The 21736-nt window shown below is 42.1% G+C and overlaps 1 protein-coding gene across 1 annotated transcript in view; it reads right to left on the bottom strand.

Annotated features, from left to right (window-relative positions):
- Positions 1–21736, bottom strand: part of FSTL4 (follistatin like 4) — an 865477-nt gene that overhangs the window by 188251 nt on the left and 655490 nt on the right. Inside the window, 1 exon segment of the mRNA XM_048861817.2 lies at positions 15103–15223. Within this exon segment, the coding sequence (XP_048717774.2) occupies positions 15103–15223 (121 nt within the window).

The raw sequence follows: 21736 nt of genomic DNA, 5'->3' as shown, positions 1-21736 counted from the left end.
GGTTCTTCATTTTTTCAGCACTTGGTGCCTCAACCCAAAGTGTCTCCTCTCTGTGTCTGACACACTGTGTCCTTTGGAAAATAACTACTACTCTGTTCACAAGGAATATAAACCAGTACACAAACAACACAATACGTGAATACAAGTTCCAAAACATGAAATGCCACACTTGGAATGACCAATATAACACAGGGGACTTTACTGGGGACACGAAACAAAGGGTCTAGGGAGGGAACAGGTTATGATAACTAAAATAATGAAAAACAACAATGTAACAAATCCCCACCTCCCTGCATTCACCACTTCACAAAGCCTCCCCCAGCTTCCTCCCTAGCACCTTTCCAGGCAAATGTTATGCTGAAGATAATACCTGTGACGAGTGTTGGCCAGCTCAAATAAAAAAGAAAGGTGTCTTCACCCCTGAGTGGGGCAGGGCCCTCTCCTGGCTCCTTGGTCTGGACTCATGTGGAGGTCTTGCAGTATTTAATTTGAAGTGAAAGTGCCAGGGCTTAAACAAGCAGTTGCTGGGGTTCAAGCATTTCTTTTATTTTCATAACAGATGCAGCAAGACTAAAGGGGCTGAGGCTCTAAACAGCCAAGCCTAGAGGTGCCTGTGCTCAGCCCCGGTACAAATTAAGCACTGAGGTCTTGGCTGGTTCTAGGTAGCCAGTGCCAGGTTGTTTTGCTGCCCAGACTCCTGGTATCTGCAAAGCTGGCGCTTCCTGATCACATACTAAATCCCACCATCGTTAAAGTCCCCCCTGTGTGGGGAGCGGGAGTAGATTAGAGACTACCAAGGCTGTGCTGTTCCTCTCCTCTCTCAGCTCCAAATCCAAACAGTCCAAAAGAGAAACCCAAACTAATCCCTTTGTCTCCGAGACAGCCTGCCTCCTCCCACTGAGGGACTGAGCAATCCTGGCTCCTCCTAGACCCAGCAAACTGTTGATACAAATCACTTGCTTGCCACTGGCTTTTTTTTAAGAGTTTCCAGTCTATTCCATCCCTGGCGCTGGCAGGGAAATGCTTTCTGGAGCCTTTGGAGTCATAATTGCTGTAGTCCAGAGGGTGGTACCCCTAGAGGCTCAGTTCAGTGTTCCAGGAGCTGGCAAGCATCAAAGGGTGTTACATAAGCAACTTACCTTTCTCTCTTTCCTCTGAAAATAATTTGGGGATTTGGAATGTTATCTGTGACGTGTACAGTAGGTTTGTTGTGTAAATTGAGTAATCTAGAATCAGCGCTCAAAGTGTGAGCATCATGGCATGAAATGGCATTTAGGGTATGCAACATAAGCCTGTGTTTGAGCCTAGGCTCAAATCTAACGCCTTGCATCTACACTGAAACTGCACTAGCCCAGGGCTTAGACTCAGAGTTGCAGGGCTCAGACCTAGAGTCCCAGGACCCTGCAGGGCTGGAGGGTCTGAGCTTGAATTAAGCTAGGACTCTGTGTCTGCGCCCCATTGCTTTGCAATGTAGATGCAGCCCTGCTTGATTTGGGTCCCAGGTGTCAGCCAGAAATATCCCATACTTCTATGGGACAACTTCCTTAGCCTTCAATATCCCAACAATCAGCAATCCACTTTATTGAAAATGGAAGCCACACCCCTGCTTTGCAAACTGATCACTGATCTAGAAGCACACTGTCCGAGAGCCTAGGAATGGAAAGCTACTTCCTGGTAACAAGCAGAGAGGGCAGTAAAATTTTCCCACAGTACTCCATAGTCTAGGGCTAGAATAGCCACATTTCCGGGAGGTGAGGGGGTGGGGGGAAAGGGGTATGCTAGAGATTCTGGGATATAGTTATTGACTTGGGTCTGCAAACTGCAGTATGGACACTAGAGCCCTGGGTTTGAGCACAGGTTAGAAAAGTCTTAACATAGGGATAAAATACAATGTAGACGCTCAAGTCCAGGGTTCCCTGACATGGAATAATGGGCATACATTGAAGTGTATACATACCCACAGGCACCTCTACATTTTGCTTTATCGACCTATTGATGGCAGGGAGGTGAAACAGCAGCTTCCATTGTTAACTGATTCTAGTCTAATCCTGACAATGTGCTCACTGATTTATTTTACCTAACTCTAGCTGCTCTGTCAGGAATCCCACTGGAAAATGCCTGTACTAGTAGGAAAAATGGAGCTCAAGATTTCCTAGCACCTGATCTGCAAATACTTACACATGTGTACCTTTACACATATGAGTAGTCCCACTGAAGTACAGTGGGCCTATTCAAATGACTCAAGTTATATACATGCATAAATGCAGACAGGGTTAGACATTCAAGAGTCCATATTATATAAACCTGTAAGAGAGACGGTACCAGAGTACTCAGAGTCTGAGGAAATGACATACTTAAAATACTCTGGGGATGCAAGGGGCACAAGACTTGGCATATCTGAATGGTCCCTGTAGTACAGCATCCTGTCTGACACTGGTCTATTATAAGATGTTTCAATAGAAGGTGAAACAACCCATCATACAAATGAGTAAATGTACAATGCTCTGATATGGGCAGAAATCTCTTCCTTACAGTTCATTACCAGCATGGGGATTCCAAGTGAGACATTAGCACTCAGATATCAATTCCATGGTCTTAATAGTTATGAAGCTATCTGTCACCAGTTCTAAGATGGAGCAGGGCCAGTGCCCCTGTGCCACATCAGTTGACCCAGATTAGGCTTTAAAAGAGGGCAGCTGGGCGTGGGGAAGGAGGAGCAGCCCAGTGTGAGAGACCTGATGAGTCAGAAAGCAGGGCTGCCAAAGTCTCCTGGGAGGGGAGGCAATGAGATCCTGAGATGTAAAGAGTGAACGGAGGAACTGTTTGTTTGTTTGTGTAAGTTTGGGCAATAAAACAACCGCAAAGAGATTGTGGGTGTGGCAGTGAAGTTCTCAGCAAACCGGGGAGGAGTCCTACCTTGTGACACTATCGTAATAGGGAATAATAAAGTTTAGCAGGCTAGAAGTAGGATATAGAGCCATTTTCCTCTAGACCAGTGAACTGAATCTTGATGGCTGGAATGACCCACCTTTGTTATCATTTGACAGCTCTTGAAACAAATGCAAACTGATCTCAGCCTAGTTTTTAGTGCACAAGCCCGCACATAAAAACAAAAATAAAAAAATCTCTTCCCATCTTAACTGGCCTCTCTGCTCTTCCTCTCAGCTGAGGTTTAACAGACTGAGTGAGCAGGATGACTGGACCATTCTCTCATTCCTAGAGGTAAGGAGTAAAGCACATTGGCACTGCAGTATGAGGACGCTTGAATCACAACTGCATATGCTGGACTTTTGCAGGGATTAAATAAAGGACTTCAGTTACCTGTGTTCTAGAAGATTAATGGCTCTAAGTAAGATTTACTGAAATACCTTTGTTTCAGAGGAAAGGAAGATTAGAAAGCTTATAAAGCAGGAATATTATGCTCAATTAATTGTTTGTTATCACATGAGGAGAAATGGTTAAATAAGATATACCACCCAAGTCCCTTAATTTTCTTTTCATCCCTTTCTCTTTCCTTGAAGAAAATTATACCGGCCAATTCATCCCCTGCCTAATATTTAACAAGGGAAATGTGATCGATGATTGCTAGGAGCTGTTGGTCTTATCCCTGGACCTAAAGGGGTGAAATTAACCCACCATTCTTCTCTCACCTCTTAAAAGCCTTGGAAGCAAGATGTTTATAGATAGCTGAGGAGAAAAGGAGAAATTTTCTATTCCCTAAAGGCTGCTTTTAAATAACTCTTACAGAGAGAAAATCTACCAGCTCATTACTTCTATATCCTGAGCATCTTCTGGAGAGAATTGTATTAGCACTTAGTTGCAGGGCCCAGGGCGAACTGGGCAAAATCTCAGGGTGCTGTTATAAATGGGGCACCTTTGGAGCAGGGGTGACCCTCCCCCTGCTGCTCTGCTGGTGTCTGCAGCTGCGTGGCTCCTGCCCCCGCCTTGGAGCTAGCCCTGGCCAACTGCTGCCAAAGCTTCCTGTTTTCTATCGGGGGGGGGGGGGGAAGAGTAGGGGCACTGAAGTCAGACTGTCTCCTGCCCCCCCCTCACCCATGTGCCCCATCTCCACAGAGCGGGGGGACAGGACTCACCAAGAGTGGGATGGAGCTGCTGTGTCTAAAGGTGCTGTGTCTTCAGACTGGTGAGTGCCACTCACTTAAAGGGGCAGCGCGCAGTCTCTCACAAGCTCCCCCAGCTCACACACTGTGTCTCTTTCACACTCACCCCTTATATTGTTGTTGTTACTTGCTGGTACTTCCTGCAAAGCACATATATTCTCTGTAATTTTATTTTTAGTTTTTTGACTGGTCTATGCATTTCATAATTTTATTTCTCTCCTATGCCTAAATTTAATTCTTTGAGTAGTGAGTTCTAAAATGCCTAACCTGTCCTGGCTGGAGTAATTATCATTATTACTTTTATGATCATATTGTGCTTTGTCATTCATTATTTAAAGTGGTACAATCAAATAATAGTATCCTTCTAGAACGTAACTTTAGCTTGTACTAACCTTAGCAGTGCCAGTTTAAAAAACATTAGCTAAACACGTAACTTTAGACACTGGGCAAATGAAGGTTGCTTATTTTCAAATTGTATTTTTAGTTATATCTGTAAAATAACTTGCATGAAAATCAATGCAGTTCCAACTATGATACTAATAGCAATGATGGAGTCAAATGTTAGTGAGTCACATACATGATTGTGATCAGTAAACATAAATGCCAAAATAATTAGAAAAATAAATTCCCTTACTTAATAAAAGAGAAAATAAAACTTAATCACATATGTTAAAATTATGTTTTTAGTGAAAAACAATTGACTAAAATAGATTAGATAATGGCAGTAACACAGTGTGTGTCTGTTAGAGAAAGTAAGCAGATTTTATTTATCTCTACTAAAGATAGTGTACAAAGTATCAAATGTGTGTTTCTAATATCTGTTAAAGCTCCAGAATTGATACCTCAAGGTTTGGGATTGGGAATATATTGCTGTATTATCTCCTGATTGTTATAAATTTACATATAAACTTTTAACATGGCTTTAATGGAGTTTGTACATATTTTGTTTTTTCTTTAGAGCGCTCCTGTCAGCAAATTCCTAAGTTATTATTTGCAAAAACCCTAGAGTTTTCAGGTGCCTAAATAGTCCCTGGAATCATGGTTAAAGTTTCCTCCCACCTCCCAAAATCTGAAATGGTGCCCCTTGTGAGCCAGGAGTTGCCAGAGGGCTGCAGGAGGGCCGTTAGCTCTGGCAAAACGCACAAAATTGAACACCCTAGCCCCGCTCCTTCCTCGCCTATTCCTCAAAGCCCCACCCCCACTCACTACATTCCCCCTCCCTCCATGGCTCACTCTCCCCCACCCTTACTCACTTTCACTAGGCTAGGGCAGGGGCTTGGGGTGTAGGAGGGGGTGAGGGTTCTGGGGTGGAGCCAGAGATGAGGGGTTCAGGGCATGGGAGGGGGGTCTGGGCTGAGGGATTCGGAAGGTGGGAGAGGGCTGTGGGTTGAGGAAGGGGGTTGGGGTGTGAGAGGAGGTGCGGGCTCTGGGATGAGGGGTTTGGGCTGCAGGAGGGGGCTCTGGGTTTGGGGGGGCTCAGGGCTGGGGCAGGAGATTGGGGCACAGGCTTACCTCTGGCGGCTCCTGGTCGCCAGTGCAGTGGGGGTGTGAAGGCAGGCTTCCTGCCTGTCCTGGCACCACAGACCGCACTGCATCTCGGAAGTGGCCGGCAGCAGGTCCAGCTCCTAGGCAGAGGCAGCTCTGCGCGCTGCTCTTGCTCGCAGGCACTTCCCCCAGCTCCCATTGGCAGTTCCCAGCCAATAGGAGTGCAGAGCTGGTGCTCGGGGTGGGGGCAGCACACGAAGCCCCGTGGAACCCCTGCCAAAAGCCAGACCTGCTGGCCGCTTCTGGGGCACAGCGCGGTGTCAGAACCGGTAGGAACTAGCCTGCTTTAGCCGGGTAGCACCACTGACCAGACTTTTAATAGCCCAGTCGGCGGTGCTGACAGCAGCCACCAGGGTCCCTTTTCACCTGGGTGTTCCAGTCGGAAACTGGACACCTGGTCAGCCTACCCGCCAGTATCAGGCCACCCTGCCAGTGCCTTCTTTGTGCCAGGGCTGAGCTCTGGCATCTTTCAATACAAATTAAACGCTGGAGGAGGCAGTAGGGCCCAGAGGTGATGGGGGGTGAGGGGGAACCCAGGGAGCCTGGAGTGATGGGGTGGGGGCACCAAAATACCAGTTCGCCCAGGGTGCCATTTTCACTAAGGCCGGACCTGGCAGGGCCTGAAAAGCAAAGTCCGAAAGGCAGCCTTTGGCCATTGGTTTATTCATTTGTTGAAGCCCTGTTTATGTGCTAGAACACAAACCGTATTACTTGCAACAGCATTTCATATAATTTGCTTAATGCACTAGAATCAATAGGTAACCAATGTTAACACATCGCAGGAAGAAGTGATGTTACTTGTTTACTGTATTAAAAGAAAAGGGAAAACAATGTTCAGAGCCAAATCCATCTCCTGTCAACAGGGAACACTCTGGGGCAAATTCAGTGCTTCAGGCTACGGTGCTGCACCTGCTTACTCTGAATTTGGCACACTGGGTCAGAGGAGCAACTGAGGGGATTTCTATCTTGGGGAGACAGAATGCCTCTGAGCGGGCAGAGGAAGTGCACCTGCTCCTGCACCCATTTGTGAGTGCAGCTTCCCCCCGCCCAGCTGACTGGTGCTTGGGAGATCAGAACCATGGCATTGCCTCCTCTATACTCCGGGAAGAGAGCAGCCCTTCTGCTCTCCAAAATACAGGGATGTCAGTTCTGCCCAGGGCCAGATTTACACCTTACATGCCCCTAGATACAGCATCTTCGGCGTCCCCCGCCCCAGCTGATCTTTGTGTTTTCCATAAAAAATTAAATGAAAATAAATATAAACACAGCCTCCCTGGGAAGGCATGAGACCCTCTGCCATGCACAGCACTCCCAGCCTAAGCCAGGACGTGGCCCACCTGTTGCCAGTGAGGCACAATGAGGAGGCTCTTTTCCACAGCGAGTGGTCCCCGGGTGTCTTCCGTCCCTCCTGCAGCCCAGCGCTCTGGCTCTGCCCATGCCTCTCCCTCTCTCTCCCTGGCACGGGGAGGATGCAGTGGGGCGGCGGAGATTGGGAAGAGGCTGGGACACCCCCAGGACCTTCAGCAACTGCCCTGCCCGGCTGTGGCTCAGAGCTCCCTCAGGTGGATTGATTCGGAGGCTCACCCTGCTCCAGCCCCACACGCTGGGTGGCCACCAATCCACATCAGGAGCCAGTAGAATCAGATGCTTTATTGAAACTCTGAAAGTATATTTTTAGGATTGTAGAACTAGTTCAAGTTCTCAATCCTTTGTATCTTGTAATTTAAAGCTTTTTATCTCACTGGTGAGTTCATATAAATATATATACATACACACACACACTCTCTCACACACACACACAGTATATTAAAACAAGGATCTATTTTGATGTTTGTGGATGAAGTTTTCACTCTCACCCTCTTTGCTCTTTTTGGCACAATAATTTTATTATTGTTATTTCCCTACCCCACTCTACTCCATTTCACCCTGTTTCACCATGGGAGTTTTCCTTTTTACCCCTTCCCTCTCCAGGTTCATTTCTCTCTAGAAATCGTTTGGAAGTTTTAATGCCAAGAGATGAAAACTGCTTCATACTTGTGCCATGCTTCAAATAGCCATGAAGAAGGTGGCTGTTCTTAATGCTTGTCAGTATTTAGGAGTGTATCTAATCTTTTGTAACAAATAATTCAGGTTTGTGTGGTAAACTGAATGACAGCTGAAAGATGCAAGTATGCAGTGTTGTTGTAGCCGTGATGGTCTCAGGATATTAGAGAGACTGGGTGGGCGCGGTAATATCTTTTAGTGTATCAGATTTGTGACCTTAGCTTACTAGGTAGATGAAAAATTCTCTCTCTAAGCATCAAATTTCCATTAATGTTGCATGGATATCAGTCCGTTGATTACAGGATCTGAATATGGCTTAAAATAGGAGGTGCTGTGACTATTTGTCAGTTTGCATGAATATAACAAAAATACAGCTGATGTATGATACACATAATAGGATTTCAGCATAGCTTCAGAAATGTGGCAGTACACACCGCAGGAGACATTTCTTTCTACATGTTGCTCATCACTTTCCCTTTGAAGCTGTGGACACTGGGAATCAAGAGGACACATGTTTAAAAATGACACATTACAGACACTACAGCAGAGGTTCCCAAACTTTTTTTTTGCTGTGCCTCCCCTTCTCCATGGGAACCATGTAACAGCCCCCTCCCCCCAGGAACTCCTGCCCGTCTGGGGCAGAAAGTGACTCATCAAGGGGAGCTGGTGGCTCAAGCCCAGGGTGGCAGTAAGATCCGGCTTGCTCTATCTCTGGAGGAGCCCAGAACTGTGCAGAGTGGACTGGGCTCCTCCTTGCCTTCCCTTCCCCTTGTGTAGAGCTTGGTGCTCTGGAGGGGTTTAAAATCCATAGGGCTGTGGCTGGCCGGGTGCCCAGGGCAGGGCAGCAGCAAGGAGTGTACAGGGAGTCCCTAGCACTCAGGGCGAGGGAGAGCAACACAGCAGGCTGCTGCTGCTGCTGTGCCCCTTCTCCTCCAACAGCTGTGGACTCCCTGCTAGCTCTCCCCACTGCTGCCCCGCCTGGCCACCTGGCCAGCTGCAGCCCCACATCTCCCTGATAGTCTCACTGTGTCCCCGAGTTTGAAAACCAATGCGTACAGCAAAACCTGCTCTTGGGGCCAAATCCCAGTGTCATCATAAAGCCTGAGAAGCCATACAGTTTGCTGAGGTGTTCTGGGAGAGAAATCCTCCTCTGCAGGCCAGAGAGGAGCTGCTACCACAGCTTTATTGCTCCTGTCACCCTGGAGGAATGGCCATTACAGCCATGGAACTGGTTCTGCAGTCACTCAGGTTCTCTTCCCTCTCCACCTTCATAGTCCCCCTGCACTGCTCCCTGTTATTCAACCCTATCCGCCAGGTAGAACAGCAGCACAAGTTCCAGTACACCCCCTAATAATTATTAAATGAGATAAAAGGCACAGAAGAAAGAAAACACACGAAAAAACGGTGGCAAAGAAATAAAATAAAGAAGGTATTCTCTTCAGTACTTAATACACCAAAACCCAAGATGGCCCACTTGGGCAAACATTCCTTCTGTCCAAAATGCTTTGGTACACGTGTTGCCATTTTATCCTTCTAAGTAGTATATAAAACTGTACACCTCCCATATATTTATTATCTCTAAGACCCCTTAGTGGAAAAGCAGGTTTCTTAAAACAGCCTCTGCCTCCCCCCTCCCTGGCCCCATTTTTATGTATAGTATCCAAAAATGCTTTTACAGGGTAGATTAACCATTTCTCACATTTGTCCTCTCAAAATCCTTAGCAAAACAGATAATTTCAGCAAAAATTTTAGAAAACTCGAACATTTTAGGGTCTGAATTTTAGAAAGAGCCTCCACTTCTGCAGAAAGAAAATTGTGCCAGCAAATAATTGTGCCTATAATTTTGCACTCACGGCTAATGCAAATTATAACAGACCTCTAACTACTTGAATACGCAGGAACAAATGTGTAGTTAGGGTTAGATCTGGATCCTATCATATGGGCCCACAAGTAACTGTGTTTACATTTAATTTTACTGATGCAATTTTGCATCCATAAGTAATTGAAACTACTATTATTTGCATGTGCAAAATTTCTTCAATGAACTCTGCTGGTATGCATCAAATAATTATTTGGGATATAGCATTCAGCCAGTTTTATGCATCAGTGAGTCACCCATACACATTTATAAATATTTAGATATTCCAATCTTGCAAGAGTGTATGAAGACATTTGACTACGTCACCTTTGAAACACTTATTTTACTCAACACTGGAAATTCTTACATCTAAAAACAGAGATAACAAATCAATGTCCCCGAAGAGCATTTTTAAATTACCAAAGCACTGTATTTTAATGAGTTTTCTTTGCAATTTGTACACAATAGATTTCCAATACCAACTTGTAATTAGTTCTTTTTCTCCAATCATTATGTATTAAGTCCACTAACATTTTCCAGCTGGTATCTTTTGAAATGAAAGGTATTTGGAAAAATTACTATGCTTTTGCAGTTGACATATAAATACATTGGCACTAGTGTGCAGTTGATATTGTAGAGTAAGAGAAAACAGTCAAACTGATACAGAGCATCAAAATTGGTTCTTACATCAAAGTCTCTGGTTTTGACTGCAAATTTTGTCCAAAAATTTTTGACCCCACAAATCTTAAAATAGTTAAAATAAATAAAATTTACCAAGTCTAAAAACTTCTTGGTGATTCTGTATAACAGTTACTTCATGAGACTCCCTGTTCATCCACAGACAAATCATGTTGTCACAACGTATAAGATTTGTATTGATCTAATTTGCGTGTACAAGCTCAGAATGTGAAAGCATTCCCAAATTTCGCCCAAGGAAACTTGTTCATTCCATTGGCAAACACAGCTCCCTTGTGCATTTTTAATTCACATTAGGGATGCGTGAAGAATTAGAGTTTTAGAACTGAATTAGAACCAGAAAGGACGGGGGGGAAAAAATTCAAAACTGATTTGCAAAACAAAGCATGGGAATGAGAGTCAGAATGAGAAACATTTTTACATTTATAGACAAGAGGATTCCTATTTGTTCCCCCCTTTTTTCCTGCTCTACTGCCACTAGTTTGTACTTTAAAATAGTCTGATCTTGTCTGCAATTTGTTCTTCGTTCATTCTCCTGCAATGATTGTTCCTCCCAAACTACAGCTGTGCATTTAATGTGGATGTACTTAGAGATATATGTATCTCTCTCTATAAAGTGTTTATATGTAAAATGTTTTGAAATATGATAAGAATGATCAATGCATTGACTGAACAGCAAGTATTTCACTTTTTTCTTTTGAAAAGTATTCATTCAAATCCTTTTTTCCTAGATAGAGCATCAAGTATCTCAAAATCTCACTATTCATGTACTAGAAAAACTATTATATAGCAGGCTTTCCCAGGGCTCCACTTTGACAATGCCCAATGACAAGCATAGGGCACAGAAGGCAACCTTTGAGAGCCATAAGTGCTTTGAGATTTGGAAATTATCTTGTGTCATAATTTCTGACCTGATCTCGTGACATATTCATACTGTATCGAGCAACTTCAATCAAAAGCTCTCTAAACCCAGTGTGACCTACCAGCAATAGTGGAACTGTTTTAGGATAGTCAAAGCAATCTCTAAAGGGCTGTTTTTTGCTTTCCTACAATCTAATGAAATGCAAAGCCAAGCTGTCAAAAATGAATGTCAGTTTGAAAAACCCTAATGAGCTAATGATTTCTATCTCACTGTTAATAACCTCTTATTAACTAAAGCAATATTGACAAGACAAAGCAATTTTGACTGAATACATGTTTTCCTTGTCTTTGTCATATTTGTATTACTAATTGACCTGTCCACATTGATGTTATAATATAGAGCTAGAGTTTTCCCAGACAGTTTTGCATCTGCCAACCTTCTACTCTCTCATTTGGGAATGACAAAGGTAAGGCCAGTAATGACATACCTAATTTTAATTACCTCCAGTCTGACACAGTTCCTGAAGAACTACCCAAAAATCACTCATCTGGGCATGTTCAACATCCTACTCAGCTGAGTAACATGCTTGCCAAATTACTAGATTGTTTCCATGCTTATTAATTAGATGTTTTCTCTGCTCTAGTTCTTACAACAGCTAGGCCTATTACTACTTGTTATTCATTTGTTGAGTTTTATGAAAGAAAGATAGAAAGTAAGAAGCAGACAAACACATAAAACAGCCAAGCTAGCACCTAACCAGTGTTCTTCACATTTCCTGGGATGTGGACATCTTGAAATAATCAAGTTACAGCTGGGATTTTTTTCACTATGTCTCTTGAGCCTGGATGTCTGATAAGGTTCAATAATCAGAGATTGGAAGACACCCACAATTTGCTCTTCTTGCAAGACCCACCAGGAAAATATTTATACTGCTTGACATGTTATTTATGTATGATCAGGAAGAATTTAAATATTAAGCATTTTTCTGCCTTGCTAACAGCTATTTAGAGCAATTTACATGAATGCAAACAAACTCAGAGGGATTGTACTCAGAGGATTAATTAAAAGGACAACGTATCTTTCAGAAAAGCAGAATAGAATGATTCATTTAGAGACAAAGTGAGATATCCATTATTTTGCCCATAATCCAAAAGTGAGAGTTAATTCAACACTTGTATGTAAATAGTTTATTTAAAACATCTGTTAAATTAGTACCTATTAGATACTAGTAGCTTGAAACCAGAACCATTCCACTTTTCAGGAAAGATAAGTTATGCAATTACTCTGGTGCATTCATTTACAACTGATCAGCATATCATAATGTTAAAAATGCTTTCTGGACAGTAGAGTGGGGAGGAAGGGAGAGAGAGAAAGCTACCAAGCAAGCATGAGAGAGGCAGACCGACAATTTTGTAGCTCTTACAGAAATGCCATGGGAGTTTTTAAAATGAACTATGATTTTAAAAGCAACAAAAGAGTGACACAGTGGAGAGTTCAGCTCTTCAAACCATCAAGGTCATCTTTGTACCTCCCTTGGATTAGAGCATTCTACAGGTAAATGGTGCATTGGGACAAATTTAACGGAACAATTTTGGGGAAGGGTAAATTTGATTCAGACTTTATGATGTCATTGAATTCTGATAATTAGATTTCACAGTCCGTTGAACAGCCATCTTTGCAAGCCTATTGCCATCATTCAAAAGTGATTGACTTAATTCATATGGATCTGAGCAAGAGAGATGCCAATGCACTGGGTCACACCTATGAAAAAGATGGGAGGACGTTGTACCTTTAAAAGCAGCACTTTGGCTTGGATTACTGACATTCTGGCTCATAATGAAGTGATTAACACAAAGTTCAGACACGCAAAGATTACAAAACCAAACTATGCACCTAAGACAACTACGTGAAGAGCAAACATTTTTGAAATGCATTCTACAAGATCATATTAATAAAATACATTTCCCAGGAAAAGTTGTACTTTGACCAGGATTTTCTTTTTACTTACAAAAGCTGCAAAGTTTCTACAGATACATAAACCATCCCACTTTCTAATTCAGGATGCTGACAAACCATTAACTTATCCTAATAAAAGCAGGTTTTTTGGGGAAATCCAAAATGGAGAATAAAGTCATAAAATGGGCTAATTTTGTTGTTTGGATGGAGAATATTTTTTCCACGGTAAGTTCTTTTGAAATATCTTAAAGAAAACCAAGAAGTAATACTACAGACATTTTTGAATACTTATCAATTACTGACTGTTTTTTAGGTAGTATCTCACACCTGTCTGATTTTCATTACCTATTTAAAATTCACTGAACTACAAATCCATTTAAAGCAATATTAGAATTTAGCTTAGGGTTCCTGTGACTTTGAAAACCCATTGATCCAGATATGCTCCCAAGTAACTGCATGTCAAGTCTTTATAGCTGGGTTAATTCACTTTATAGTCTTCTTAATGTACAAGGTTTTATGTTTTATTGCATATCTATTATTTGCAGCATGAGTTGATGAATTAAATGCATATGTGGTTTAAAACAGGTCCAAGGTGCCAGCTGGGACTAATTTTAGAGCACTTTAAAAATTATTATCCCAAACCTTTTTTAATTTAAAACTTGAAATGAACATAACAGAAGCCACTCACTTTAGAAAAGATGAGTATCTGTGGAAGCAGCAATTCTAAGGTGATTCCATTTGCCTTATTACTCTAGATGGACAAATAATACTGAACATTAGCATGCTATTTCAGGAGATGTCAAGTGACTCAGAGCCCACTTCTGCTGCCCTTACTTATGATGAGCATAGAATTTAATTCTATGAGTAGTCATTGGGACCACTCATGGAGCAAGGTACTATGTTTAATGTGAGTAAGGGGGGGGGGAGGTAGTATTGAGCTTTTACTTTGCAGTTCTGTAGTTTGTAAAGAGGAATAAGAGGCAGAAGCACCCGCTGAAATCATTTTTATCTTACAAATGTTAAACTGACAAGGTCAGAATCCTGTTAGAAATGCCCCTAGTTCCACTGATTTCAGGAGCACTACCTACATGCTTCAAGTTATGCACATACAGACATATCTTGCTAAAATAAGGGCCATAATATCTACCCTTCAGAGGGAGGGCGTGAAACTTCATTAATGTTTGTAAAGCCTTTAACATACTCAGATAAACAAGCTTTGTCTAAGCACAAAAAGTGTTATTATTTTTGGTAGAAATCAGAAGGGTGAGCTTTGAAGTACCAATACATGATTCATAATGGAATCTGTTAATTATTCAAAGAAGAATCCATAAAACTTACCAACCCAGGCAAATAACTGATAACTCAAGAGCTTAAAGTTGCACACTGCTTAAGTACACCTTGCTGAATCAGAGCCAGTATACATGTTGCGAATGGTTAAACAGGTACAGAGATTTGTCCCAAGATCACACGGCAATTCATTAGCAAAGGTGGAAATAAAAGGTATTGAATTCAGGCAGAAGATGCAGGGGAAAAGCCTTACTTTTCTCACCCCTAAAATAACAGCTATTCTCACTCTGTGGTTAGCCAGGTTTCCTGAAAAAAGTTCTTGAGAAAATTCAGTGGCAAATCCTACAAGCACTGTTCCTTCTGGCTTCCTAAAGACTACATACATGTTCTACTTACATTTCCAGTAATCCAGCAATATCTTTTAAATGCCATTAACAAGAAGCACAATGAAAGCCAACAAAATAGTCCATTGCCTGTATCTCTTTATCAAATCCATAAAATTCAGTTATTTCCTGGTAAGCACACCTTACCTTAAGGAAACAATCCCCCGCCAATGCTGACACCCTCCCCCCCCCGCATACACATATGATGGAAAGTTCAAAATGAAAACAGCTATTTCATACACACATTTCTGGAGACAGAACATTGTCCTAAAGGATATTCATATAACACCTGGACTGTAAGCCACATTTTGTCATTGCAAAGGAGAGGGGGGAAAGAGCATCATGACTTACGGAATGCAGTATAGAGTTCTTGCAGGGTTAAGTAACCATCATTGTTGTAATCATCAAATCGGAGAAGATCTTCCAGCGTGCAATCCAAGAAATCATCCTCTACAGCTTCTTTCTCCATTAGCTGCGGGAACAGAAAGTTATACTAATGCTGAGTTGCGACACATTGTAATTTTGAAAGAAAATTTACCATTTCAACAAATAAAAATGATATGCCCCAAAAACCGAGAATGGTGTAAATTTAATATTAAGGGATCCTAACAGATGTAGTGCACATCACAACTAGCAAGGGGTTTAAATTTGACAAGTATTAAAAACCATTATCTTGAAATCAATGCAGGTATTTTTATTTTCCTGTTTTTCATCTTTACAGTCCTATCTGAAATTTTTTGCAGCCATCTATTGTAATTTATGAGGCAACTGGTTGTGAATTGACTGTTGAGGGGTCTAGGATGTCAGCCATTCCTTATCAGCATGGGTGTAGAACAGGGCTTATCATAACTGTGACTTTTTTTCTTAGCAGTATAATTCTTGCACCCAGATATTCCAGCTGGTGAAGTGAATTAATTTGTTACTGAAGACTCCATGAAATGTAAGATACAAGGGTAATATTTTAGGATAATACCTGTCCTCTGATGAACTTGTTTCGAACAGTTGCACCTGGCACAGATGACATTGTTTCTTTGCTATTTACAGTATATTAGCGTAGGGGGCTAAAGCACAGGTAGCCCATTGCTTTGGCCACTTCTAGTTTATTGCTGCATGAATAGAAATAGGGGCTAATTTTATTTAAAGTGTTCAATTCACTTATGAGGCTTAAGTCTCATTTTCAAAAGCATCTAAGTCACTTATAGTCACTGAGGGGGAGATTTTCAAACTCAGTGGCAGTCGGGCACTTAACTGCCATTTGTTCCTTTGACAATCTCCCCTTATGTCACTAAGGGGAACATTTCCAAAAGTAATTTCTGCATGTCGGACCCTAAGTCCAGTTGACTCTCCTGTGTGCCTAAGGGTATGTCTGCACAGGGATAAAAGCCCTGCGGCAGGGCCATGGCTGACCCAGGTCAGGTGCATGGGGTTCAGGCTGCAGGGATAAAAGATGCTGTGTAGACATTTGGGCTTGGGCTGGAGCTTGAGCTCTGGGACCATCCACCCTCTCAGGGGCCCAGGCTCCCGCCCTAAAGTCTACACAGTGATTTTTCAGCCCTGCAACCTGAAGCCTGTGAGGTGTTTTTTTATCCCCGTATAGACGTACCCACTGCTCCTACATGATTCAGGCACTTTTGAAAATTTTACCAAAGATCCCTTCCCCAAAGAAACTTATGAACTCAACTGCCAATACTGCACCCCTTGAAATCAATGGGGACAGAATCTGGCTACAGGAAACAAACATTTGCAACCTGGGGGACTCAGAGGAGAAGGAGAACTTAGACCCCAACACTGCACCTTTACCTCTGTACAGATGCATTAAACTCATTGTGGCTCTGCACAGTTGCTGGAGTCCTCTGCAGGGCATCTGCTTGCAGGATCAGGTCCCTTAGAAAGATTTTTGTTTGTTAATAAATTTGGTTAGTATTTGGGGGACTGGTTTCAGAGTAGCAGCCATGTTAGTCTGTATTCGCAAAAAGAAAAGGAGTACTTGTGGCACCTTAGAGACTAACGAATTTAATTGAGCATAAGCTTTCGTGAGCTACAGCTCACTTCATCGGTGAAGCGAGCTGTAGCTCACGAAAGCTTATGCTCAATAAATTTGTTAGTCTCTAAGGTGCCACAAGTCCTCCTTTTCTATTTGGGGGACTAGCTGAAGAAATGAAGCCCACAAACGCTAACTCATGTCAATGTAATATCACCATCTCAGTATATTAATAAAAAGGAATTAAATGTCATAAATGGAATGTATATGCTTTATATCACTTGAGTAAATTCATATTTTGGTTGTTATTCCTTTGGCTTTTTCTGATAGTTATTACCGACTCACTGAACTCTTTTACCCTCAGTTGTTTCAGGAACATTCTCTCTTGTGACATGTGTGGACCTCTAAACTTGGAAGAAAGAAATAAAAAAGGCATGTCCTCCAACCCTTCGTTATAAAGTAATCTAGCCTTGCAGCAATTTACAATATGTCTATATGATGTGAAAGCATCAACTGCTCACAATATGTGGATCAAGCAACGCCAGTGAATGCTGCATTTTCTCTTGAACTCAAAGTACAGTTATTGGTCTTTCTTTTCAATATTTCCCAACCATGAAAAATCAAATTTAAGGTGTAGACATTTGCTTAAGATTAATAGAGGTTATGGGCCTGCTGCAGGAAGAAGAATCCTAAACACAATGGGAAGAAATTACCATATTTGCTTTATAATAAGATTCAACATAGGACCTGGATATTTGTGCAGCATGCGGTGTGTTAACATGAAAATGAAATCTTTTGCCAGTAAAAGTTGTGCTACAGTGCATTAGGAGATTGGAGAACCTATCTTATGAGAGGAGACTTAAAGAGCTTGGCTTATTTAGCCTAACAAAATGAAGGATGAGGGGAGATATGATTGCTCTCTATACATATATCAGAAAGATAAAAGGTTGGGAAGGGAGAAGAGTTATGTAAATTATGGGACAATGTTGGCACACAAAAAAATGGATATAAAAAAATGGCACACAAAAAAATGGATTGACAGGCCATCAATAGGCAGATCTATGGCTGCTAGTAGCAAATATCCCCAGTGGCTGGTGATGGGACGCTAGATGGGAAGGGCTGTCAGTCACTACAGAGAATTCTCTCTCAGGTGTCTGGCTGGCAGGTCTCACCCTCATGGTCAGAGTGTAACTGATCACCATATTTGAGGTCAGGAAGGAATATTCACCCTAGTCAGATTAGCAGAGCCTTGGGGCTTTTTTGCCTTCCTCTGCAGCATGGGAGACAGGTCACTTGTTGGTTTGAACTAGAGTAAATAGCAGATTGTGTGTAACTGGAAGTCTTTAAACCAACGGTGGGGAAACTTTTTTGTATCAGGGGCCATTGACCCACCAAAAAATATATATATATACATCAGTGGCGGGCCACACATGTTCAACTCACCTGCCTGGGGGGGAACGAAGGCTCGGGGCTTCCCGCCCATAGTGGGGTGAGCCCGCATTCACAGCTCCAGCCCCGCAGGCACCGGCTTGCCCTGCGGTGGGGGGCAGCCCTGAGTAGTCCATCCCACCCCTACCTCCCCTGCCCGCCCCCGGGCAGGTGAGTTGAATGTGTGTGGCCCACAGGATGGATGAAAATGAACCTGCCCATGAGCTGTAGGTTCCCCACCTCTCCTTTAAATCATGATTTGAGGACTTCAATAACTCAGACAGAGATTATGGGCCCATTACTGGAATAGGTGGGGGAGGTTTTGTGGTCTGCAACATGCAGGAGGTCAGACTAGATGATCATGGTGGTCCCTTCTAGCTTTAAAGTCTATGAAACTATTCCGAGGGCTGGCGCTCTCTCTGGTTTTGACAGGAAATGGCATGCTGAGGAACCTTCCCAACAAAAGTTTAGTTGAGAGTGATACATTTCCACCAAAAATTCAGTTTCCACAAATCAGCATTTTCCAAAAATACTGCCCCCCCCAAAAAATGTTTTATTTATACTAGTTGAAAGTGCCCTTTATGTACTACTCAAACTCTATTTAGCGAAGTGCCATCTTTAGGTGACTTGAAATGATCTCTCCACAGCGCTTCATGTGATGAGAACAGAGCTGGACATCTTTTCTCTAATGAAATAATATCTCCTTGCAAGTGTATCCAAAATATTCAACATGGAAAACTTAAAGGTAAAAATAATCTTAGATATGGACAAAATTGTATTACTTGTCTTTATGACTAGTATAGACAACAGCCAAAAGCATATGTACTATATACACTTATTTCTCAACATATGTTTTACCTCTGACAGTTGTTTCTTTAGAATATATATAAACCCTTTACACATTCCATTCTATATATGGACAGAGCTTTAGCAAACACTTAATTCAAAGATTAATAATTAAAATTAAGTATAATGTAAACGACAGGATCTTTCAATTTATAAGAGAGTATAAAGAAAACTGCTGAAATGTAGAATATTCAGGGCAGAAAAATCTTTAAGAATCTTTCCTTTATTTACAATTTTAGTCTTGGCCTTATTGTATTAAAGGCAATTTGAAGTAATAATGCTAAAAAAATGACCCTTCACCTAGCAAGTAAAAATGTTCAATAAAAGTGAGATCAACCATAACTTCAGAGCTCAATCTTCTAAAGATAGAAATTTCCCTGTCTTCTTTTATATTGAAAATGTATTAACTTTTCATATGACTGACAAGTTTTTACTAGCTCCTTTGATTTCATGTCAGAAGAAAAAAAATAACCCGTGTTAGCTGCAATGTATTCAGTAGATTTATGAAAATGACTTTAAAATACATTGGAGTTTTAAATGGAAATAACATTCCAGTTACCACAGTTGTTAATAGCTTTGTATATCCACAACTCTGAAGTTTTTGTGATATTTCACCGTAATGAGCTCAGAAGGAAACTTCAGTAGCGTCATTCCATTGACTATGGCTGGAGTCGGATTAGGCCCTAAAAGGAGAAAATGTGACCATACTTCTTCATTTTTTATTTCCAAGGATCTTCTCTCACTGAACAAGAATTGTTTGATTTGAATTTAATAAACAAACTGGCAAAGTTATTCTCCCTCCTCTTAGGGCTGGTTTCTGTCTAGCCCTTACATGAGTGCATGGTGGGAGTGGGATGGAATAAGGAGCCATCCCCCTTGCGGAGTTTATATAAGAGACTTGCAGAAGTACAATGCACAGGTAATGCTCCTCAGGGATGGATGATGCTCCAAAGCAGGAGGGGATGAGAAGAGAGTCGATGAGGCGGTGGGAGTGGATGACCAGTGGAGTTGGCTGGAGGCTCTAGGAGTTGTATGCTGCACTCCTCCAAGAGGCTGCATTCCTTCCACACTGCAGGGCTCTGGGACGCATTCTGCCTCCACTGCTCCTCCTGGGACAGTGCTGCTGCACATTGCCCCCGGAGAAGGGCTATGCCTAAATGCTACAATGTAGCCTTTAATCCTGACAATCAACTTAACAAACGAGCCTGGTTTTTACAGCAGTGCCTCTACCTTGCTGCTCTACCATAGCAGGTGAGATTGTGATTCCCTGCAGCCTATTTTCCCTTTTAAATAAATGAAAGGAAATGAGAAGTACCAACTTCTGTGCTGGCCATAGACAATGCGATCACAGTATCTCCCACAGCACCACATTTATTTTATTTACCACTTCTGCTTTGCAGCAAAGCGCCCGTCTTTGGAGTTTCGGATTTAAAACTCTTACAAATTAAAAGACCCAGCTCAGATCAAACACCAACCTACGTAGCAAAGCAGGCAAATTAGTTGAGTTCACAAAGTAGGGAAATTTAAATAGATCCCTCCCTACGAAATCCCTGGGAAAGAAACTGGCCACATAGCATACCCTGCAAGTCAGCGATGGCATGAGAGTTAAAAATAACTTTAAAAGCATTGTTGCAATGCCAGGAGTCCATTTCAGCACCAGACTTCCACTACCAGCGCTCTAGATCTTTTCTCTCTTGCTTCATCTGTTGCCAGTCATTTGTAAACAATAGGGAGGGGTGAAGAGGACACTGGGTAAGAGAATGCCTAGGTACCACTGTAACTGATACACAAGGACCAAAGATTACCATAAGGCCTGGTCTATATTGAAAAAGGTTTATTGGCATAATTCCGTCAGTTAGGGGTATGATTTTTTAACAGACATAGTTATGCTGGTAAAATCCCTAGTGTATATGCAGTGCAGTTATAGTACAGATTATTTCATGTCACTGAAAAAGAATAAGCTATTCTGGTATATAAGTATAAGGTTATATCGACGCTGCAACTGAAGGTTTGATTGCAACTTGGATAGGCATACCCATTCTAGCTTTGATTTAGATAGCATGGCTAAAAATAGCTAGGAAGACATAGCAGCACAAGGGTCAGCATGGGCTGTATAAGCCCCCCCAGAACCTTGGATCCATACTCATAGTGTCAGCCTGTGCTAAGGGTCTGGGCCACGGCATCTTTACTGTTATTTTGGGGCGTGCTGGCTAGATTCAAGCCAGTACAGTTACGCCAACGTGAGCTGCAGTCACACTTCCAGTTGCAGTGCGGGTGAATACATACTACATCTGCTACTATCAAGCATAGACAAGGCCTAAGCGTGTTCTCCTTTGGGAGATGTGGATACGCAGCACCCTGGAAAATCAAACCCATAGCAACTTGCCCAAAGCTGCCCAGCATATTAACGCTAGAGCTGATTTTAAAACTCAGGAGCTTCCAACTTCCACTCTTGTGCTGACTAGACCTTGCTGCTTCCTCACTGAAATAGTACTTCTTCTTAATTCTTAATTATAAACCAAACCCTACGCAAAAAACTAGCTCATTGAGTTTTGCCTTCTATTTTTTTCCCTAGAAATATGGAGCAAATGAGGTTACACTGTGTGATCTAATAACTATAAATGGCTAAACCTTTTTTCAGTGCAAGTTCAGTTTTAATGTCCTGATGGAATAAGCGTCACATAAATGGAGAATGAAATATGAGAGTAGAACAGACAATCAAGTGTCAGC

This window comes from Caretta caretta, chromosome 8 (genome assembly GCF_965140235.1).
Source record: "Caretta caretta isolate rCarCar2 chromosome 8, rCarCar1.hap1, whole genome shotgun sequence".
NCBI lineage: Eukaryota > Metazoa > Chordata > Testudines > Cheloniidae > Caretta > Caretta caretta.
The sequence above is the reverse complement of the archived record's forward strand: the minus strand, read 5'-3'. Positions and strand labels throughout refer to the sequence as shown.